General features: G+C 38.8%; 1 protein-coding gene across 1 annotated transcript in view; it reads left to right on the top strand.

Annotated features, from left to right (window-relative positions):
* The window catches only part of LOC102083552 (vesicle-associated membrane protein 2), a 52,064-nt gene extending 41,746 nt beyond the window's left edge, over positions 1 to 10,318 (top strand). The window contains exon 5 of the mRNA XM_005505052.3: positions 1,452 to 10,318. Within this exon, the coding sequence (XP_005505109.1) occupies positions 1,452 to 1,468 (17 nt within the window). The 3' untranslated portion in view covers positions 1,469 to 10,318. The remainder of the gene's footprint in view (positions 1 to 1,451) is intronic.
* The last annotated feature ends 14,555 nt before the right edge of the window (positions 10,319 to 24,873 follow it).

Here is a 24,873-nt window from a genome sequence, read left to right as displayed (position 1 = left end):
ACACAGTTGTTATAGGAAAAATAGCATATGAATGAATAATAGCAGTCATGCTGGTTGGGAGCCAGGGATCTTGTAATGACAGGAACTGAACATTTTATTTATGTAACCTCTGTGTTAGCAACAGCCATTATGTGACATAACTGTAATATGGCATTAACTACTAAAAGGGAGATTTCTTGAGCTAGACAGTCTAGCTAGTAATCCAGAAGAGCTTCACCAGGAGGCTAGACCGTGCATGTGAATTAATTCCCAGCTCTCAAATTACATGCCTTGTATTCAGCATGTTTCACTTTCCTCTGTTGCTTCTGTAAAGAAGGCTTACAGAATCACCTGTAAACATGACTAAATGGATTGAGATACATGTGGCAGTTTATTAGTCTTATGAATGCTGGCACAAGAATGACCCAGAATAATTTTAGGGTTTTGTAACACTGATACAGCAAGAATGGGAAATGGCTAGATATTGACTGTATTAACTGAGTACTCAAGGGAAAGATGGGCCTTTGTTCTGCAGTCTAGTGCAGCAGTCTAGGAAGACAGATGTGCAGCCATTGAACTGATTGCTGTGTATATACGCATCATTGTGCATTATGTCTGTCTTAACAGGAAAGTAAAAAGTAGACAAGATAGCTCATAGGGTCTTTAATCACAAACTTCAGTGTCACATCATCAAACCCAGGTCACGGCTCGCCATAGTGAGATCTAGTGGAAGTGTTGTGAGATTTAAATGTATTTAAGCTCTAGATCCTAATTTGTTTTTTTCAGTCTATCTGATGTTTCTGCAATAGTGTCTAAAGGCTGTAGCTTCAAGGAGGACCCTGTGCATTGAACTCAATTATGTATTTATTTACAGGAGCTCTGAAGTATACATTTAAATTCTGTTGACATCAAGTATCCAAATGCTGTCACAGACAAGGCCTGCGTGGCTTCTCCAGTCACTGATACGAAATGGAGGAAGATCATACCCTCCATGCAGGACTAGCTCTAGATGCAGATAAATTGGATTGTTCCTCAAAGCAACAAGCTACCGTGGGTGGTGAAATGGCCCAAGTCAGGCTTCTTACCATCCTGGTAGCAGGGCCATGAAAAACACGGCTGGCTCCCTGCTGAAGGAAGGGTTACAACATGTGGGACTGCAGGTGTTGCTGGAGCTGGGGATGTCAGCTAATATCACCATGAGTCCTCGCCCTTTTTGTCTTTTGAGCTGCAGTCTCCCCTGTTTTCTACTCCAGTTCCCCTTGCAAACTCCTTTTGAGACAGGAGAAGCATCCCCATTCCAACTAGGAAGGTGTAATGTGTGCAGGGCATGTCATGCTCTTTCAGCAAAGATGTGTTACAGATGTTTGCCATCCCCTGACAGCAGATACTTCTGTGAGATAAAACACAACAGTAACTCTGTAATAACTGCTGGTTTATGTCTTTTTTTTTTTACCTTCTGCTTCTTTTCCCAGTTTATTTCTCCACTTGAAAAAGTGAAGAAGGAAGACTTGGCACAACTTTGTTCATATCAACCAATGATATCAGTGTTCCTTTGTTGAACTCCGCTTTTTAATTCCCGGTGTCTTGGGATTTTTGCTTGTAATAACCCATAAGCATTCGGTGTGGTGTGTTTTGGAATTCTGTTGTTTCCACAAGAAACTGTACCAGCTAAATACTGCCAAGTAGTTCCATACACTGTCTTATACTGTGTCTTAAAATGTATATGTACTGACCTTCAGAAACTGTAGTATATGAAAAGCATCCTAAACATCTCAGAATCAGAGAATGCAGCTATGGGGAAGCTCCTCCTTAAAGGGACACTGTCAGGTGGATTGGACCCAAACCTAAGGTCACAGCAAACGTTAGGGCCAAAACTTTCAATCTGAGCACCTAAAGTTGGATAGCAAAATCCAATATCAGATGTAACTTTTGGAGGTAGTATCTGGTACTCCCCTTCAATAGAGTAGTTACCAACAAGTATTCATGTAAGATGACTTATTTCAACTTAGCCAACCAAACACAGATTTTGTGAGATTAGTTGTGGTATCCAAGCATCCAAGTCTAAATACATTGCCTGCAGGAACGTAATAGAACTTGATTATTACCTTTTATAGTTTTAAATTTTTCCTTATTGGGTGTTCTGTACAACCAGAATGGCCTTGATATAAAACCCAGAAACAAAATAGTATTAGAGAAAAAACAAACAAACAAACAAAAAAAAACCCAAAAAACCAAAAGAACATTAGCTAGCACAATCTTGAATAAGCCAAGTGAAATGCAGAAATGGTAATACAAGTGTCATTAATGACCAAGATCCAGACTCTTGCTAAAAACTCAAGGTACAGTGTGTCAGGCTTCATGGGACTTTCTTGAATGCAAATCCCCAATACTTGCAGTCCTAACTTAAAGCACATGAACAACTTTGGCTATGTCTGTGGCTTCCCAGCACACTTGTAGGAAGCTACCTCTGCACAGTTTTGCAGAAGTGGTCCCCACTGCGAGGACCATTAAAAAATCAGGAAGAAGAAGGTATTGGCAAATAGAGGGAACAGTGGAGAGAGGCTGAGAAAGGGAAGGGTGCCTAGCAAAGTTATCCTGGAGAAGAGGAAGACAGAGAAACACTGTTCCAAAGTGGTGGTGTTAATAGGTTTTTTAAACTTTGTGTGTGTTTATAGTTCATGAACTATAGTGTGGTTTTTGTGAAGTGCTCAGCTGAGATAGTTTTCATATTCAATTATACTAACATTTGATGTAACTAAGAGAAATTATATATTGCAGTTTTAAAGTTCTTGTATGCTACTGTTGTAGGGTTTCTTCCAAATGCTGAATTCCTTGTTTTTTCTCTTTTAAGCACTGAATAGTTTAATCATAGCTAACCAAACTAAAAATGAGTTATCAAATTTTGAGCCAGGAAATTCTGGAAGGGTCTTGTTTAGGATAACTCCTTTTAAATGTCTAACAAGAATTTGTAGATTTTTTTTTTAAAGGCTGTTGTTTTTTGTTTGTTTGTTTTTTGCAATATAATTAGGGCATAGAAATTGTGATAATAGTAGTGTAAATATTCCCACTGTGGACAATATCTCTTGACATGCTCTTACATTAAAAAACAGGGACACAGACTATTTCATTGCAGTGGATGTATATACAAATTGTGTTTAAGTAGAATTTTGCAGAGAAAATAAGCAAACATCAGTTGAAAGGTTCAATTTGCTTTTTTTCCCTATATGTTTATCCCTTCATATTTACATGTACTGTTTCATGCTATTAAGCAGTAGGTGTCTTATTGGAACCGTCTTATTGGAATTTAACTTTCTAAGTTAGTAATATGCTACGGGACCTCCTGGTATGCCCTGTTCACTTAAATTTTTCAGCTGAGTGAGTACATAAACAATTCTAAAATCCCCCAGGCCCAGGCAGAAAACTCTGCTGACTCCATGAGGTGCCACAACTGAATGCTATGTATAATTGAACTTTCACTTGTCCAACTTCAAGACCCTTTTTAAACCACTAAGATATTTGGCTGGCTGATATGAAAGATTTACTCCTAAGAGTGAGACCCTGCCACCCATACCCATGTTGAGCATGGCTCAATCCTCACAGGGCTTCTCCACAGGAATGCTGAAAGGACTCAGGGGATGAAGATAGCTTTCATCAAGATGGTACGGTCGGTAAAGTTATATGCTGATACAAACCCTTAATGTAGACAGGTCCTTCTCCTATGAGTCTGAACTGACTACCTAGCTGATATGACAGCAAATACACATCAAAGAGTTTGACTCTTGTAGCTACAAAGATGCAGATTTTCCAAGTGAAACTGTAATGAAACTGCTATAAGGATGCAAAGCCTCCTAACTAATGTATCTCAAGCAAGTTAATAATCAAAGTGGGAGCTTTATGACAGAGTGCAGAAGATAAACCACTGGTTGTGGAATGTGTACTCGTCCCTCAAAACAGTAACTTAAGAGGGGTGGCTGCTAAATGTTGGTGAGAATTTGCAAGGAAGGTTTTGGTCAAGAAACCTAGCCTCTAGTGGTTGTAAAATGTGAAGAAACTAAATTAATGTGTTTAACTCTTTTAAGTTGTTCACAATAGTGTGCCTGTGAATGTTCCATGTTTGCTAGTTGTGCTGTGATGGTGAGCTGCAATCAGTAAAACAAGCCATGTAACATTTCTAATTCAGCCCAGGAAGCATGAAGAAGTGCGTCCTTCCCTGATGTACAGACCCAAAGTTGAACTGCTCCTGCAGAGGGTTAATTCTTCTGCAATGAGATTATGGTAATATAGTCCTGTCTGGGCTCACAGATTGTGCAGCACCATCACCTATATGTAGACCTATACAGAGGACAATCTATATAAACACAGCTGGAGATCTTATTTGCGTTGGAGCCAGGATTGATTGCTTTCCACTCACATTTAAAATGTTCATGCAGTTACAACTGCCTACTTGTAACAGTAAATTTCCCATGAAAAGGTTAACTCATTCTTGTTTAGTCAGCACTGATTCGAATTTCAATTACTAGGTAGAATGTCAACTACTATTCTTCATCACTAACTACTGCTTAGAGTTGGGCTGGTAAAAAAGCACCAAGAAGCTCCATTTTACCCACTCCCCAGCAAACCCTCAGGGGACTGCAAGGCTGATTGCTTTCTGCCTGCCATCATGGGGACTGAAGACTTCTCTGGCTGTGAGCAAGGATTTTGATAGCCTTAGCCAGAGATAGACATAGTTTGAGATTTGCATGTTCTATTGTTATGAGAAGTGCTTATTCTTCCTTTGGTTTCTGGGCTATACTGTACAGCTATGCTGTTAGTATGGTACGCCATTCAGAAACAGCATAGCTGAACTGAGATGGTTAGGAGCTGGTCTGTGGTTGTACCACAGCTGCTGTCTGGCTTGCTAATGAGTGCACATGAACTTCTGAGGCTGAAGAAGTGTTATTTGCATCCACTATCCACAGGCTAGTAAGGTCCTGCTTGGAGTTACGTCTTCCTCCTTCTAATTTAGCTCACCTTAAAATAACATAAATGTGGCTTTAAACCTAAAAAATTGGTACACAGAGCTTACAGGAACAAGTAGCGTGGAAGCCCAAACAGGACCTGATTTTCACTTGGCAACATTATGTAGCAACACAGTCAATCCAACATAGTCCAACAAAATTCAATATTATTAGCAGGAGAAGGGGAGAATCTGATAAAGATTCTCAAAGTAACTTGTGGTCTGTAAGACAAGAAGTGTTTCTGTGTCTCATTTTTATCTCTGCTCATCTGACACGGCTTTACATAACTCTAATTTTTTTAACAGCTGAGCTACTTCTTATCTGAATACAATAGATTTTAATTCTTAAGAGCAAGTTCATGACTTGACATTTGTGTTGGAACATACCTGTAGATAGTGACGTCTGCTTCTCAGAAGTGCATCTACCATGGCAGACTCAAACTTTAGGTACTTTTAGAAGTCCAGATATTAGTCAACTCTTCTTCATCCTTTTACAGATTTTTTTTCTCTATGCCATGGAAGGTTATTCACACAGTAAGAGTATGTATAATCTATTATTTATTTATGGTGGCACCTTGATCGCACATGTTGGTGCTGGACCTTTGCAAAGAAACTAGAGAGAAGAGCATTTGGGTGTGATCCAGAATTTAAATCTCGACTGCCCTTTAAACAGGGAAGATGGCAAAACCAGTAGCCATATAAGGCACTGGGCTGTCTCCCAAAGTACACAGTGAGTATTGGAGAAGGGCCTCGAAGAGACCAAAGTCTCTTTGGTCTGGATTCATGTCCTAACTTGAACTTTAGACCCATAACATACTATAACCTTTGGGCCCCCTGTGTAGTAAGAAGAGTGAGATGCTTTTGCAGTTATTCCTCTCACTTGATTTAGGTCCCTCTTGCTAGATGAGATACATTTGAGCATGTACTTCTCCATGCATGAGAAAGCACAAGCACCCTGGAATTACCTTATTTAAAAGCAAACCCAAAAAGCTGAAGAGTGTAGTTTGAAAAAAAAAATGCATTATATCTAGAGACGTGATCGGCTAAAGATTACAGCATTATTATCAGGAGGGATACTAGGTCGGGATGTATGAAACAAATCAGAACCTCACAGCAATTGTTCTTTTTTCATTTGGTCTCCTTCAGAAACACTTTTCTATTCCACTTCAATAAAGGGTTTTGTTTTCCTCTTCAGCTAATTTCCTTTCCTTATTTCATTAATATATGTCTCCATTGATGTCCTCAGTAGCTTTTTTTCTCCATTGAGAACCAGAAGACTGTCTGCTGTTAAACACATGCACAAAAAGATCTGAGCCACCCAAGGAGTTTACCTTTCTTTCTGATGCACTGACATTTAAAAGCTACATCCTATAACAAAGCAGAAAAACTGTGGCAGTCCGGTTACACACAGTTTTGGTGGAGTAAACACTTGATTATTCAACAATGAGTCATTTCTGCAGTAACCTCATTCTGTCATGACTGTATCACATCTGCTAACTCTCCAAAGCAAAAATCATAACCTATACTGGTCTAAAACATGAACACAGCCTCTTGGTTCATACGTAACACTCTACTCAACCAAAGAAGCCAGGAGCTATAAGTTTAGAAGGGCAAAGAACTTGTTCTCAAAGACAGAAAGTCATAGAGAACAACAAAGATAATTATGAAAAAAGCTTCCCTGTTCTTTAGCCCTTCTCACAGTGTCTGGCTTCTCCATTATTCTTCAAGTCCCCCTTTGTTCTCCTATAAAGCTTTTGTGGTTTTTGGAGTATACTGTGTTTGGAACCTACCATACTTGGGGCTATGGTTGTTCTGCTGTCCTCTGAGTTGACACCCTGCCTTCTGCCGTATTGCTTTTGTTGACTCCAATCAGTGCAGAGGTAGGCCTGAGTGGAGTAGAACCTCCTCTCCATAATGCCCTGCTGTCCTCAAACCAGCCTCCACTGGTGGAATGAGAACACTGGAGGCAGAATATGGCTCCTGGATCTTAATTTTGTTCAAAATGATGTGATACAAAAGAAGGCTTCTGACTGATAGACAACAGTATTTTTGCTACACTGTTTTCAAATACCGGAATTTTAATTAAATGTATTTAACATTTCTTGTAACAGTTTTGATGGAAAAGAGAGGAAACAACAAATAAGGCTCGTGTGATGACAAGATAGTAAATTGGGAAATGGTGTAAGTGAAATATAGCCAACGGTCAGTAAATTCCTTTTTATAAGTGGCTATACCCAAGAGCACCTTTTGTGTGTTAAAACTAAGCAGTGCTAGCCTGTTGAAGTGCATATGGACTACTAGTTAAAATGAACTATGATAGATGATAGTTGAATTTACTTCCTTTCATTTATTTATTGAAAACACAGGACATAAATGCAGGGAGGATGATGCAGTATTTTTGCAGAGTGTGCCATTTGGGATATACCGTCCAAATACATGCTGCTGTTGTCAGCTGCAGAAGTGGTTGAGGACTTCAGTCAAATGATGGCTCCAGTGTGCTTGGTGCAGTAAAGATACATACTGAATGCGCACTCAGTTATATAGCACTTTGGTCTGCCAGTAAGGAAGTAATTTTCACACAACATGATTACTCCACTTATCCTTATTCCACTCTAGTATCTATGCTTGCCTAACAATAAATGGTCTAAGGAGACGATGGAAAATTATTTTGCTGAATCCATTACATTCTTGTCATGTACACACATGGTGGTGGTCTGAGCTTTTGTAATGAAAAGAGTTCAAAAGAATTAAGGAGTCTCAATATTATAATCTATCCTTTGAAATTAGTTTCTCCGCCTGATAAGCTAGAAGTTTGTTTAAAGTAAGAGCAAATAATGGCAGCTGCTGTTTCATTTGTAAGATCAGTGTTTGAGATAGTGTATATAATAAAGCCACGAATTCATAGATGCACAATGCATAATTGTTTTCAGAAGTTCAGTTATTCATATTTATAATGTTGACCTGAAAGGCTGCAACAATTTCTCCATCAGTCATAGCAGTGTTGGCTGGACGTGATAATTCAGTGGTCAGTGTGGCTACTGTGCTGCTAGCAAGCTACAGTGTACTAAATAATGCAACTTCAACCTTTCATGAAACTTAAAGGGGAAAAGAAATTCTGAATAAAAGTAGAAAAGTAAACAAAAGGCCATGGGTATAGAGGTTTAACTTAAGTATACCTGCTAATTGCTTAAATAATAGATAAATCATACAAATAATTGAATAATTAGCTTCCAAAGCCTATTTAATAATGAATTTATTTTTTTTTCCACATTAGAAATGCTAAGTTCAATCTATGTTCCATTTGCTTTTTCCCCAGATTGGAAATAAAATGCTAATGTAGCCAAGACATACTCACAGGTCTGCACAATAAAATGTTATGGATAGCCCACCACTTGTCATGAAAAACATTATTACTTTGTCTTGTCAATGAAAAGTCCTCTCTCCCCCAACCACATACATGGTAAAATATTAGTCACATTATATATATATATCAGCACTACTGAAAGATTAGAAATTAGTACCTCCTACTCAAGATCAAGACTTAAAAACATCCTTTGTCTGTTGCAAAAATACATTTTGAGGGGGAAACACCAACTGTTGTGGAGGTTCAACTTTTATTTGACAACTCCTATTCTTTTTTCCTCCCACTTTCCGAAAGAAGTGCGTATATACATAGACATTTGGCATTTGGGTGATATGTTCTTTTTCCAAGTATGAAAGAGATGAAACACAGCCAGCATCTACTGTGAGCAACCTTTAGTTTGTTTTGCAGCATAAAAAGTTTTTTCAGTGGCAATATATGTACTGTCATTATAAACTTGTTTCCGTCATTGCAGGAAATTAGTTTGTAGCCAGGTAGTATTTTCCTTAATGACCTATGCTTGAACCTTAACACATAAAATAACCCTCTGGAGGTACTATCTAAGCACTGTAGACTTAGAAAGGGCAAATGGTTGAGTATTTCATGCTCTCTGGCCACAAGTGAACAGCAAAGCGTGGAAGGGAATTCAACATGTGCTTCGGCATATAAAGAATTTCCATTCCCTGTTTAAGACAACAAAAAAAATCATCATTTGTCCTTACTAAATCCATGCCTGATATGAAATCTGTGCCATGTTCTAATTCAGGAGAGGAAACGCCTTTCCTTTGAATGGTAGAAAAATTAGATTGGAAAGAACCCCAGGGGTTTATCTAGTCCAATCTCGTGCTTGAAGTAGGGACACCTTTGAGGCTTGATCAGGTTGCATAGGGTTTATATTGATGAGTTTTGAAAGTCTCCAACACTGGTGATTCCACAGTAATTCTGCCATTGGAAATATTCTCTGCCCTACCGAGGCTGGTAAAAGTGCGGTATGCACCTTCATAAGTGTATGTGGTCTGTGTTTTTGCCTTTTTTTTTTTTTGTGCACTGGTCTGATTAGAGTCAAATTCAGATCTAGTGGGAGTAAGTGCAGCCCCCATTTTTCAAAAAGCTTCCACTGACTGCAAGAACTTTTCTTCCTTTCTCGTTTACATGAGACCTAGACAGATCTGATCATGCTGAGGATATCAGTGCATTCTCCCCTGTGAAGCTTGCTCCTCTTAACACTGAAGTTGAGGATAGACATAGGATCAGACTCAGGACATCTGGTAAAGTCTAGTTCTATACTGAGGTCAGTGATGAAAGCTAGACTGGCTACTAAGTTACTAGACAGGCACCAAAGAAAGAAGATTTACTGAGATTACTATCTCTCCTAATAAGTCACCTTAGCAATGTCACCCCTCTTTCAAATGCTGCTGGAATGGCCATGCAAAACAAAAAGCTTTCTACTACCTCTTTCCTTTAAATTCTTCAAGCTCTACTTCTAATAGGAATAGCCAGAAATAAGATTTCAGTTGCCCTTTTAAAAACTGAACTCCAGCCCAAATCTTTAATTGCATCATTTTAAAGGCTACACAGTAGTGTTAAGCTACATAGTAATTAACTCAGAAAGTATCTGAAAGTCTGTGCTGAGAACAGCATCTCTCACCTTGTAGACTCAGCTATACTGAACGAGAAATTGTGGTTTGTGCCTCTACAGAAAACATTCCATTTGCATCTTCTTAGAGCTACCTGGGGAGGAAAAATAATGTTGTGAAGACCAGGAAATTTCTTAAAGTGCTTTACCTGGAGGTCAGTGGAATCCCATTTAGAAATGATGAATGCATGAATTTTGATGCTAAAATTGTGATGACTTACAAAGTTTGATATTACTGTACTTTTCTGTGGACAGTGACTTTTTTGAAGTGGTAAACATATTTTCCAAGAATATTGTAGGCATTTGTAACATGTATGTTTGTGCCAATAAATCTTGTTTTAAGAAACTGCTTTTTGCATCATTTGTGTTCCAAATATACACAGTTTAAAGACAGTTAAGCAGCTTCAGCTTTCACTCCCTCTCAGTGTTAAGTGCTAAAGACTTCTGAAAATTAAGATTTTTCTAAATCATACTGAGTTTTTATATATTCAGTCTAATAGAAAAGAAAAAAACACCTATGTTGTAGAAACAATAAAGAACTATACAAAAAGCAGGAGAGGACAGTGGTACAACTATAAAAAATTGTGAAATGGAGCAGATGGGAGAATGCCTGAAGTACCTTTTACCTTATTCTTAACTTTCTTAGTGATAACATCCTCCCCTTTTAATAGGGCACAGTTAATGCAGGGAGCTCATTGCCATGAGATACTGTTAGTTCATAAATTTGGTCTGCTTTGGACATGATTTTTTAAATGAAGAAAGAAGGATTCTCTGTGAGAGGGATACAAGCTCTCTTGCAGGGTCATCTTCTGCACTAACTTGAAACAGCTGATGCTGGCCACTGGTGTGATGGCCCAATGGGGTATGGTAACTGTTGCCATCAATATTCATAATGAGTAATTAAGTCCTTTGAAGGGACAAGGGTCGGAAGCTGCTTTTCTCCCCCTCCTAGTGATTACACCTACATTTTAGAATATATAAGCCTTACTGTAACTCCTAGGTAGCTCTGCACCTTCATGCATATAGGGCATGATTTGACGGCTCTTCTAATTTTATTGCAAAGCAACTCAGCACATATGAAGGGCACATGCAAACACACCAAAGCCAGGTGATATCAAGATGCCTTCTTGTATGATAGTGCTTTATTAGTAAAACTATATGTTTTTCCTTGGTAACTCGTAGCATTAAACTAACATTAACATTAAATTAACTAATGCCGGGTAACTCGTGGCATTAAACTGGCGTCACTTCGAGTCTATAAGGAGGAACTGGGAAAAAGCAATCATTGATTTCAGACAGTGCATATTCTGGTCTACAAGAAATAGCAAATAAGGACTGAGAAAGTGAATAGTGTTGATTGGTGCATATGAATGTGGTCTTGAAGAACAAAAGGAAACTGGTGAAAGTCACAATGAGGCTTATGCTAATAATTAAGAGAGTACAATGGGCTAATATTCCATTAGCACTCTTATAGTCACGTTGCATAGTTGGCTCAGTTTTTGTTGAAACAAAATGTCCCAATTTCTGACTTCTGAGCTTACAAAGAATTCTAGCAAATGATAAAACCAAGTGAAAATGAAATTATGTGTAATGTAATGGAGAGATTAAGGTGAATATGGCAGGATCAGGAAGATTATATGAAAAATATAATGTATTTTTGCATTCTGTTCAGATAGTAGATTTGCATGATTCATGGAAGTTCAGCCAGCAAAAGGAAGGACTGCTTCTTAGGGGCTGCTAAGTTAAGTGGGGTGAAGAGCTCCAGGGTTTGCATATGCTTTGGAAAGTCAATGGAAGGAAGTTCAAAGAAAAAACAAACCTTTAAGTGACTGTCTTTGCTTATACTTTGCTTATCCTTTGTGAGCTGAAGTACATGAAGGTAAGTGAATGAATAAAATGTTTTTAAGGGTTCCTGATGGATCTCAATTTTTTTTTTTAAAGTCTCACATGACTAAAGATGGTCAGAACTGCAATCTGAGAAGAAAAGCAAGTAATCTTGAGACTGCTAGAGCTCTATATGAGAGAGGTAGGCGGTGATGATGACTATTATGAAACCAAACCATGTTTTTTTTTGCTTTCCTAGGTGTTTCAAATCTAAGGGAATATAACCTTGTAAGACCACCTGTGGTTTGTGCAGCTGTCATCAAAAGCTTTTACCATATTGTGGTAGACATATTGAATATATTTTCCTGTGGGGATTTCCTGGTACCAAATACACTGAGTTATTACACTTTTAAGGCAGCTTTTAGAATGATTCTGCAGAAATAACACCCTTGCCTTCTCCCTTACCATCTGCACAGTTTAATTATAATTTAACAGCTGTTAGCTGAACTGCTTTACAAAGGCAAGTAAGCCTGGCTTTTCTACCTTCTGTTTGCCATAATGCAGCTTTACTCTATTGAATGTAGTCAGTGGATTTGATAATTAAACTTCTAGTGCTTATCAAATAACTGGCAGGTTGTTCTTTTTGCTAGAAGATGTACAATACAGCAACATGTTATTTACATATTCTCTGGATTAGCCTAGAAAACACCTGCTCCACAGCCTGGGAGGACTTCCCAATACCATACAGCACATGCCTCTCTGATATAATCTGTACTAAGACATAATGCCAGTGGACTGAAAAAGCTGCATAGATCAAGGGTGTTGCCGGAATCATATAGCTCTGCACCAACCCACGCTTTGTTAAACTTCCTTCTTTATGATCTAAGAAAGCTACGGAGGAGAGAAGACAAAATTTCTCCCCAGTCTGTGTCAAATGACTGGGGAGTGGGGAGGAGTTCCTTTTCTCAGTTCAGAATCCAGTAAGTCAGTTTAACTGAATAGGATGCAGAAACCAGGCATCTGAAACTGATGGCACAAGGAACACTAGGTTTAATAGTGTTTGAGGAGCTGGGAAAATAAACCAGTTTTATATAGCTTTCTGAAAAGAGCCTTGAAATATGGGATTATTACAATGTACATATTGTACTGAAAAAGAATAAGGCCACGTCCTTTCAAACAACTGTGGAGACACCTACAAGTTCCAGTTGCAAAGGTCAATCTTTTTTATCACCAGGAACTGTCTGGATCAGTTTTGCCAACCTTCCACCTGCTTATCAGGCACCATTTGATAACCACATGTACTCATGGCCCCCGTTTGGTCCCCTAGAAAGCTCAATCTGAACTTAATTCCTGAACTGGCTATAAAACTCTTTCTAATGTCCTAGTTACTATCCAAGAAGATATCTAGCTCTTACTCTTTCGTTTGCTAATTTTCTTCATTTTGACTAACCCATATTCTCCGTAGTCATCCTGACAGTCCATCTCTGCACAATTGCCAGCTCCATCACTTATGATCAGAGCAGCAGTCAGTGCTCTGGTCCAAGTAAAAGCTCGTGAAATGCTGTATATGGTTGCACAAACATTTTGTTGTCTTTATGAAAGAAACCTGAATCATCCTCCTACAATATTAGTACTTCTCTCAGCTGATTTACCTTCCCACCCCCAAGGCACCCATCCTAATTATCCTGTGTTACACCTGTTGCTTTTTTCATATTTTAGGACCAACAAAATTATCATTGGTGAAACAATAGTAAGCAATATCCTCAAGGATTAACTTGATCCAAATTTTGCTGCCTCTTCCACCAAAACAAATCCTATTGATACATCCAGTGCTTAGCCAGATGATAGCAAGGTGGCCTGAGACATTGCCTATGGCAGGCAATCAACTAATAATTTCATTTCAGTCTTTTGTTTCACTCAAAAGTCTCAAAGTTTGAGTGACTTTCCCCCCCAACCGAGAGGTGCTAGTATACCAAAAGTAAAACCGTTGCTTGCTGCAACTACTAGCTTAATCAGTTCTTGACTACTTAGACGTCTCTGTTCCCTTTGAACTCGTATGCCAGTAAAAATGCTATTATTTTTGAGATGCCTAGGTTTGGCAGCTAGGTGGAAAAATACAGTAGCACTCTCTGAGGAGAAAAGGCATCTCTAAGCAAAAGCAGTATCCTCAAGGTCTGTCTTTAATCTAGATTAAGAGCCAGCCCACATGCTCTTCACAGCTGAGGCTAGAACTTGAAGCCCTATGAAGTGAGAAAGCCAAACTAGCTGTATAAGCAGCATTGTTGCATTTCAATGGTGCTGTGCCCATTATGAGTTTCCCTTGGCTGTACACAGACTTATTGGCTCCCGCATACGATATTGAAGTGTCTTCTGACACTATTAAGACAATGCCGTTTTACAAGTATTCCTGTGTCTAGATTTTATTAAAAAATGGTCTTTGGGAATTTAGATTATTAATACATGGTTAAGCGCAGTGTGAACTCTTCTTCAGCCTTGTATAGCTGTACAACACATCATACTTACATGATGTGTGTCTGAAAAAGAAGCAGCAAAAAGACACATAATCATTGAACGGGAGCCCGTCAGCACATAGCCTGTCTGCTCCTATTTGACTAAAACACAAGGGAGGAATCAAACTGCAACCCACCTAAACTGGCAGCTTCTATTACTGATTGTTTTCTCTTTGCAGACCATAGCAGAATCTGTGGGAGCTTCCAGTAGAGATTTGTGGAACTGCTCTCCCCCTTCTTAAAATGTGCTGACAAGAGGGCACATCTCTAAATACCTGCAATGCCAGAAAGCAGGTTGTCTTTTAAACTGTTTTTAATAAATAAATAAGTGTTTGAAAAGAAGTCTTGCTTGTAAAGCTGCCTTAATGGACAAAAAAAAAAAAAAAAAAAAAGAAAAAAAAGAAAAAAAGGAACAAAGAGGTTCAGGTTTTAGCTGGCCAAAAGTGCAGTTGCGGGCTTGCTGCAGTGCCTCAAGGGAGGTTATGCCAGGCTTGGGAGGCATCCAGCCAGCAGAGCTGTGACCAGATCACAACAGAAGCAGCCAGTGCAGGCAACATCACCCTGTGATGGCACAGGCACTGTTATTCTAGTGAATTTATTTCATGAATGGTGCCAACATAGACTAACAGTGTCAGGCTCAATCTTAAATGCAAAACAAGTTCACTCACAATTTCATAAGCATTCTCAAACTTAACAAAATTTTGCCTTTGTGGTTTTGGCATTGTCTCATTCTCCCTCTCTGCTTCATCCCACCTGTTCTCTGTTTCATGACATTGAATAAAATATTGTTCTCCCTCATGTCTACAAGTGCTATTACTCCTCAAATAATTTCATTTAACTCTTATGTTCACCACTTCCTCTATGGAAAAATTAAATTGGAAGATTTGTGTCTATCCAAAACAGTTGCACACTTCAACTAAGCCATCAAGGTCTTTGTATTCTCCTGATGCTTCTGAGGCTGCCTCCTTAAAAAACTCTTTCAATTCTTGTGTAAAAAACAAGTCTACAGTATAAATGTGCCTTTGCCTTAAAAGGAAAGGCTCTAAGTTTCTCATGCGTTTTAGGTCTTTCTTGTACTCTTGAAAGCACCAGAAAACACTGCATCAACGTGGAGAAGTACCTGTTGATCCCTTCATGAAACATCTTTTAAGTCAGGAGCCAATCTGAAGCATGTTGCCTGCAGTTGTCTGTACAAAGGCTCCCTGTGTCATGTGTTGCATGGGGGTGACATCACCAGTTGAATAGAGCTACTGAACCGGTTACAGATGTAGCCTGACAGTCATAGAACAAACATGACTCATTTAGGAACATTCCTTACCTTCCCTTTTAATGACTGTTTTCACAAAAGTCAGTAACTAGAACTGAGGGGAAAACAAAGAGTTCTTCAGTCAGCTCTACGCAGCGTTCTCAAATGCCACGTACTTCACTGCAGGAGTACATTTGACACATACTGTATGTTTCAAACAATTTTCCCTCCACAATTACATCTCCTCTGATGATGTCCAAGCTCTCATAATGTAATCATCTCTAGAAGCAGATACTAACATGCCAGTATCAACAATGCTAATGAATGAACAGATCTATGTCCTGAATTTAAAAGCAAAGAGCTTTAAAAATAGAAAAAATGTGAGTGTGTTGAGGAGAGGTCATCATCCTTGGTGATGATAATAATAATAGTGTTAAGATGAGAATAGGGTGCTGCAAATAAGGAGACTTGAGTCTATCTAGTCTGATCAAAGATGAAGGCTTGATCATGTGACTTAACACCCAAGAGTGCTCATCTTCCACACTCAGTTTTCTTAACAAGATGCTAAGAAATTAATTCCCACTAGGTCTTTGCTTCTCCACCTTGTGGTATATCAATAATCACTTTGGTAAAGCTCTTTTTGAGAAAGCAGATAATAGAAATTATGTCAGGGTAAACTTTGAAAATCTGAACTTTATTTGAGACATATTTTAGCAGTATGAAATCTCAACTCCACTAATGCCAAGAACACCACCACAAAAAAATCTTGATTATATAAGTGGAACTGAGGCTTCATCTCAGATTAAGCTATTACAGCATGCAAATAGCAGCATAGTTTTCTGAATGTGCAATACACTAGTCCACATACTAGGTCTTCTGTTGTTTTGATTTGATTGTAGTGGACTGATCCTACATAACTAACTGACAGTGGCATTCTAAGTTGGAAACAATGGAGTGCATTCACTTCACCAGTAACTGCTGTGTCTAGATGGGCACAGTGCAGTTTTCGAGTATATTTTTTAATGGTCTCCCTAAACAATTCTTTGGACTTTAATGCATCACATGGCTGGGGAAAGGGTTTGAAGAAATAAATTTGGCTGTCACTGATATTTGCCTTAACTCCGTGTGAATTACAAGGTGCACCATCTCAAGATTTGTGGCATGGTTAGTTGTAATGGCCTCATGGCATGTTGTGGACTGTCACATCTCTGGTCTCAAGCACTGATCTGTGTTTCTAAAGGACCTGAGTCCAACTCTAATGATCAAGTTTGCAGTGAGGTAATGGCTTTTAGATAGTGACACAATGCACTTTGATTGCATTTTAGAGCTTGAGAAGAGGAGGTGTTGTCTCAGTAGACAGTCAGTGTGCGACAAGAAAAGTTGATTCATTGGTTATTAGGTTGCAGTAAAGTATAAAATCTGTAATTTAAAAAACTCTCCCTTTCTTGGTTTGCTTTCTGAAGTGCCTTGAAGATTAGCACAGGCATCCTCTCTGACTATGCTGCAACACCTCAAATTTTGCTGGTGTTCAGACCTATTTTGTTACTTATGGAGGTAAAGACGGCTTAAATTGGCCTGACTGATTTAAAAATTCTTTGACTTGCAGATAAGAGCAAACTGACAACTTGGTTTTAAAGTTATTCCATTTTTAGTTTTGGTAAAGTTGCTTAAATGCCACAATAGATAACTTATTTTATATATATGCATATATATATATATAAGGAGGGGAAAAAATTCTGCTGAAACTCAAATTTGCCTGCCATGCTGCAAGAAGAGATGGTCTTGGACTAATTCAGGCTAGAAGAGCAGAGATAACAAAACTTAGCAACTCATTACAAGTCATTACATTTAGTCAAAACACATGTTGCTTTTATCGCTCTTCTTAAGATGAGATAGATCTTGCTAATAGACCCTAGAAAGGACCATATGCAGACTACCAAAGTGAAGGTATAAAGTTTTTCTGCAAAGAGAAATTATCCAATTTCTAGTAGTTGCAGGAGAACACATAAGGAAATAGTTCAGCAAACTTGTTAGGCACCAGTGCTCAGAAAGATACCAGTTGCAAGGACTGCAGCAGGGACCAGCTTGTCCCAGCCTGCTTTGTGCTATCCAGCTGGAGGAATGCTCCAGCAGAATGGGCTAAATGCCTTAGCACTGACTGAGGTCCTTGGGTGGGCTTTGCATCTACACTGAAGCTGGCTTGGATATGCCTTCATAGGCTGTCCTTACAGTGCAGATTTACTCTAAGGCTGTCCCAAGTCACTGTTTTCCCTGCACTGTATTAACTTTAAAAAGAACAAGAATGCTATTACTGCATGAGAGGAATCAGCCTTCCTAGCTAAGTGCTGCTTTCTTCAGTGTTAAATGAAGCCAGCAAAAGCTACCAGCATTATTAACAACAATAGCTGTTTGGTAATGCACTGTGAAAGAGAAGGGTTGGAAACACAAAACAATAATTCTAAATTACCCAGATCAATAAAAGGGCTGAAAGACAGCTGGATATGTTTTTCAGACCCACTGGAAAAAAAGAAAAAAAAAAAATCCTAGTGCTTACCCAGTTTGCTGCCCAGACACCAAGAAACCATGAACCCTACAGCGTTTTTGTGATTGCGTACAGGAGGTATACCTCATGTGTCTGGATTTTTGGCAAGGTAAGACTTCCTTCATTTTTTTTTTTTTTCCTCTAACTACACCTTTTTTTTCTGAAATATATTTCCTTAGCTTTCCTGTAGCACAGTGCTTTAAGATGACAGAAGCATTTCCTCTCACGAGCAACAATTAGCTGATATTACTTGGGATTACTAATTTCTGCTTCCCATTTATGACCTTTAACTTTTCTCCTTTAAGGAACATAAGGTGTGGGGGTTTTGTTGTTGGTTTGTTTTTTGTGGTTTTTTTTTTTCCTTTTGACTGAATTAAACTGCTTGTTTATTTTCTTTTATTGTTTAGTTACACAATAGAAGCATTGAATTTCAAAGTACTCCTACTGCTAATGGAGTATCACGTGTTACAAGTGGACAGAATGTGTCTTATTATGATAATGCATACTATATTTTAGTGTTTTTCCTATGTAAATAAGGCTCATGTGATCACTTTGATTCTGTTTGCTTGCTTGCCTCTCCCCATTTATCCAATAAATTTATTTTCTGGTGTCTACAAATGTCACAGATAGGAAGAAGTCCCAAAGATATTTGGGCCACATAATTTCCAAGAAATTATATACCTGGGAAACCAGGTAGATGAGGAAAGTATCCCTAGAGCTGCGCTGAGGAAAAGGGCTGTAGTTAAGCTCATACCAATTAAACACCAGATAATCCATGAAGATGGGAAATATTTCTGCTGCCTTTGTTTCTGTTACTGTCTTCTTTAGAGCAAGTTCTTGAAGCTATTTAAGTCAAAGGGATTTATAATAATAGAATTTGTATCAATCCTTCACTATGTGACTTTGTGGATCAATGACAGGGTGTAAAGTGAGCTCTCCTTTTTCTTTTAATTTATTAAAGTTAAAATAATTTCTGATTGCTTACCAGAAATTTCTGATTTATTTATGGACACAATCTGTAAAATTTTATTTACTGAAGTATCTCAAAGTGACTTTGTCTGGGAGGGGCTTCTGCAGTGCCTGAAAGGCTTATTAAAATCGCCACTTTGTTTTCCAATAGTGTGGCCAGGTATGTCAGGCTGCTTTTCAGGGCAGATGCTCTTGCTGAAGCAAACTCAGCCAGCCAGTATACACCCTCTCCTGAAAACAAAACCAAGCTTCCACTGACTTCAGTAGTTGCAATGTTCAGTTCAAAACAGCTCATGTCTGAATGAGAAGCTAGAAAACTGAGGCAAAAAAACAGTAATGGGAAACCCAATCTGAAAATGAAGTGGTTTTAATTAAGAGACAGTCTTTCAAATGATACAGAAAGAGGCTCGCTGTTATTTAAAATTTGGCTCTGCCTTCCTCACCAACTATAAATCACAGACCTCTAATTCGTATTCTTAGAAGGAATGTCTGATTGTCTGGCTTAAGTTATGCCTATGACTGGAATGAGGAGAGCTGTAGGTGTGTTGGAACAGATTCTAGCTGTTAGTTAGCTAGCTACTTAGTATCCAACTTCTTACAAATGTTTCTGTTATCTGCTAATGTTATAATCTGTTTCTTAAAATTGAGAACAACATAAGGAAGAAGTGTGGCTCTGGATTCATAGTAGCTAAAAACAGCAGCATGACTCAGTGGCTCATTTTTGGGAGTTTACCTGGGAACAGGAAAGAGTGTAGATCCAATCCTGTACCAAGACTTAGTTCAACATTTTACGTAATGATATTTAATAAAAATTGCATAAATGCTCATGGACGAGGAAGCCAGTACCCATATCTTGTCTCTCTGTCCTTATTCTATTTTTAAAGAAAGGTGTGTCTATCACTCCATTTTTGTAAGAGACTGATAATGCTTCACTCTACTTAAGTGAGACCAAAAGGTGATCATAAATGTCATGGAGGTCAGTAAACTGACTCAGGTCAGTAAATACAGAGTTTAAACCAATTCCAAGAGCGTGACAGAAATCAGTGGTTGCAGGGAGCCAAGAGTTAGGATACACTGTGTTACAGGCCTGGCAACAGGTCATAGACCCAGATGCTTAGGTTAATGTTGATGAATCCAGGTGTCTCAAGGACATCTGCTATATGTGGCCATGTTTAATCCAGAGAGAAGTGTGCCTCGGGTATCAAAAGTTGTGGAAATGTTATTCTGCTGTCTCATTGCCTTGAAAAGAGCTTTCCCATGCCCTGTCCGTGTCATGCATGGACTCGGAAATGTACTTGCTCACCAAGGGATCAGATTTAGCCGTTTAACAGGCAGAAAACTAAGAAAGCTTTCTGACAGGTCAACAAATTGAACTAGCTTGAGTACCACAGTGGGCAAAGGGAATGATCAAGACCATACCCCCATGAGTACATGGTTGGTAGTGGTGGCAGGGATGGGGTGAAGAGCAGCACTGTCCCACCTTGATGAAAGCAAAATGTTAGATCAGCTCAGAAACCTTGTGAAAGCTGTCTTTGGCATCCAAGTCTGGACGGATTTGAATGCTGAACCCCAGCCTGATGTAGTCTCTTTCAGGGCAGAAGAAGGTGTGTAAATCCAACACAGTATGCAGGAATGAGAAGACATTTTTGTTTGTTTGTTTGGCTTCTCTTACTAGTTCTCTTATGCTCGTCTAACAATATGATCATTTCATTTTAAGAGTCTAACTCTGTACTTCCATGTACAATAGGTCTTGGACCCTCTGTTCCAACCCAAAAGTGTTCTTCCATCCTGTTTTGTCTTGGCTTTTGTGCACGAGCAGCCATGATGTCATCCAACCAAAAACTTCTTCATGGGATGTTTTTGGTCAAATTAGTTTCCTAATCTGGTTGATGGTACAGCTGCATAATCTCTAACTCAGTGGAGGTAGTATGACTGACCCTTTTGATGGATGTGTCAGGTCTTTGGTCACCTTAGGTAGACTGTGAAATCACAAACTAGGTCTATGAGATCCACAGGAAACTTAAACCCCCCTTTCAACACTGTGGATTCAACTTCAGGCTCTCTTCAGCCTTCTGTGAGGCTGACTGCAAAAAATCAATTGCTCATACACACTAAACAGCAGGGTCACAGACTCGTAGTGCTCAGAGCAGTATTTTGCTTCTGAAATCACGTTAACAGACTTGGGGATCAGCACTTGTAGTTACAGTGATGAGATACATGCCTTCCATTTTGTATCCTTCTAGTAATTTTGAAACCAAACAATTCCAGGCTTCTTTACATGTCACTTTTCAAGATATTTGGAACTTCAAATTACACTGAAGTTACCAACAGAAACTGAATTTAATAACTAGAAAACAGAAGGAATGGGGACAGAATGGAAAACTGCATTCCCCAGAACTCTTTAGGAATATCTTTAGGAAGGGTTTTCTGACAGCCATACACCTTTGCAAAGGACTTCTGAGCTGCTGCACTTCTCAGGAACTTGCTGTTCAGTTGGGAGTTCTTTATCTTGGTTAAATTTCTTTAAAATTTTAATCAAAGACTTTCCAATACTGTATAGATATTGCTATCTTTCTGCTTGTTAAAGTTTTACAGTTTTCTCCTATGCTGTGTAGTGCTTTTAGAAAAACCTGTCCATATATTCACTGGCAATGAGGAAACTGGTTCTTTTCCTTCTCTCATCCTTTGTACAGACAGTAACAGTGATGCCTTTTGCTCATTAGCAAAAAAGCCTTTCCGGATCTTTGCAAGAATCAATGACTGTTAGCATCATTGTAAATGATGAGGAATTAGACTTAGGAAATGAAGAATTGAACGTGGGCTCCAGCTGCAAAATATTGATTTTTTTTTTTTTTTTTTGAACCATATACAGTTCCATCAGCGCTGTTGTACAACTTGTAACAGGTCACGTCTGCAAATGGACAAGTGGATAGCAAAACATAGTTACTTGAAAAAGATAAGCTTTATTTTTTAACAGTAAGCAAACCCAAGCAAGCAATCATCAGGCAGATTTTCAGGAAGTCTCAAATGATTTTTTTTTAAACATTGAAAGACTTTATTTCACCCCCCACCACTCATATGGATACTGTCAATATGTTGCTGCTTATCAGACCAATTAAAACACTTTATTTGAGCAAAAATTGTTTTTTTAAAGTATGCTGGGAAAAGATTCAGCATTCAGTGTGTGTGTCTGGCAGGAGAAGTTCTGCTGATTTGGAAAAGTGTGAGAGGCAGGGTGAGTTTCATTAAAAAACAAACAAACAAACAAACAAAACAAAAAACAACAAAACAACCAAAACCTTTTCTATATTACTTTTTTCAAATAAAATCCTTGCGGTAAAAAACAGACAAACAAACAAAACCACACAAAAGAGGGGGGCAAGAAAAGAAGGCCTAGCTCTACCAATCCATCTTTTGTGATTTCAGAAAAAAAGCTAGGCAGGAATGAGATTCAATAGCATGAGGAGGCTATGTATTAGCAGTGCAGTTTGAGAATACTATAATAGTTGTACAGTTCAAAGAAAACGGCAAGGCCCAAACCTGCCTGCTTATGAATGGACCCTGCTTAAGAAGACCTGCCATCTTCCATGCTCTTTCACACAGAACGGTATTTGCTTTGCAAAACCAAAGGGGAAAGCCAGGTAGAATTTAAAGCAGGACAGTGCCCCACCTCACCGACCAAAAACTCCTTTGGATGAATGTTACTGTGAGATGTGGTGTGTTACATGCTGAAACAGATGTACATCAAGAGTTTGCCTTAAACAGGAATGATCTTTTCTCACCATGTTCCAAGAGTTACAACTGAATACAAAAAAATAAACAAAGCTGGAAAAATCCAAAATAATTTTAATGTTTTTGTTATGATCTTTGTGTTCTTTAAAACTTTGTGTACACACACAAGCATATTTTACCCATGCTGTTATTAAAACTCTTATGCTATAGCTGCTTACTAGGTAGAGTGACCTTAAAATCCAAACAAACAATTTTTTCCAGTAGCATTTTGCAACCATTTTCTTTTGCTTTGTTTCTTAGCAGATGAGCCATTTTGTCAGTAGTAATATCCACTCCTCTAGAAGCCACGTGCCTGCCTTCTTGTTATCTCATACTGGTTGCCTGGAATAACTTGTACCTGTATACATGATTGTACCTCTCAGAAAATAAGCACAATAGAAAAATTTGGACTGAACTGGTTCAAGATGTTTTCCCCTGTTTTGGTAAGTGAAATGGAAAGCTACAAACACTAAAAAGTGGCAGGAATAGAACCTAAAAATTATTCCTCTAAGCTTCACCAAAGTAACTTTCAGTATCCTTTTAAAATAAGCAGAAGTCAAGTAATGCCTCTGGTAGTTACTGGGATGGTAAAGGTACTGGCTTTTTCTGGTGGTGGTGATTACTCTTTGCCTGCTAGAACTGGCATGCTCTGCTACAGTGATGAATGTGTCTCCTGTTCTGTTTGTTCTGGAAACTGATCCAGCCCTGGTGCAGAGCTACAGTTTGCCTCCAGCTCCTCATGCCTGCACTCTTATGGGGTGTGTTGGAGGGGAACCTCAAAGTTTTGCCTTGGTTGCAGTACCTTATTTAAAATCTGTGGTAAGAGAGCCCTTAGCACACAGCCAGAGATAAGTATTTTTTGGCACATGCCATGAAAACAACATCCCATGGGAGCCAACAATGTAATTCTACATCACTCCAACCCAACCAACCCTAAAGCAGAGAACTTAAACAGAAAAGAAGATGAAATTTTGCATATGGAGTCCTAACAGCAACAGTAAGTTGACTACATGGAGAATATCTAATTAGGATTAGTCTCTAAATTAGACTCCTCAGAGGACTGCAAACTAAGAATGGGATCCTGATAAGCTGACTTGAGCATCACAACAAATCCAGTTGCAGAACCTAGTCCTAATGCTTCCGCTGTCCACCCCCTCTCCTTTCCAGGAGTTATTCTACAGTACTTTACTCACAGGCTGTTTCTGTAACAGTCACAGCTTAAATATCTAGGTACCTAATGGACTTATCTGTAACACCGCAGTGAGGGAGGGAAGCAGCATTAACCTCATTTTGCAGATAAACAGTGGAAGCCCTGATGCCTCTCTACTGTGTTACATCCTATGGAGCAATTCCACGTATGCAGTGAGTGTAAACATGCTGTTGCACCAGAGTGCTGTATTCACACCAAGACTGACAGAGCTTTGGCATGTCCTCTATTTCTCCTTTGCATAGCCATGTATGACTATGAAGACGAAGCTCAGAATATGGAGACGTTATCGTTAATTTCTCAGCTACTGATTGGTCTGCACAGCCTTGGAACACACGGAGACTGGAGCAGTGCAGCTCAACATGCTGAACTATTTAAGAGGGGGTAATCTCACTGCTGAACCGTAGCAACTCAAATCTCAGGTTCTCTCTCACAGATCAGGATGGTGCAGGGGCCTGAACAATGTCACAAGCAAATTTTAAATTTTTTTTACCATATGATGAGAAATGTCAATACTCTCTGAATGTCTCACCTGAACAGAAGGGGAAAAGATATAATGTTTTGGAATAAACACGAAAAGTTGGTTCTTGTACAGGGTGTTTCAAAAAGATGTATCTAATTTCAAAGATGCATGGAATTCAAATTGGGTCCATTTTTTCAAATGCCCTGTACATTTTGAAGGGAAAATAGTCATATGGTAATTACTGTATGAGGAACTAGTTTTGCAGAGAGCAGCACTCACCTTTAATGTTTTGGAAACTCTTAGTTTAGCCATTTTTGTAGTAATTCAAACTGATGTGAACTGGATGGTGCTGGAGAAACGTGAAGCTTT

Source organism: Columba livia, chromosome 9, assembly GCF_036013475.1.
Source record: "Columba livia isolate bColLiv1 breed racing homer chromosome 9, bColLiv1.pat.W.v2, whole genome shotgun sequence".
In the NCBI taxonomy this organism is placed as follows: domain Eukaryota; kingdom Metazoa; phylum Chordata; class Aves; order Columbiformes; family Columbidae; genus Columba; species Columba livia.
The sequence above is the reverse complement of the archived record's forward strand: the minus strand, read 5'-3'. Positions and strand labels throughout refer to the sequence as shown.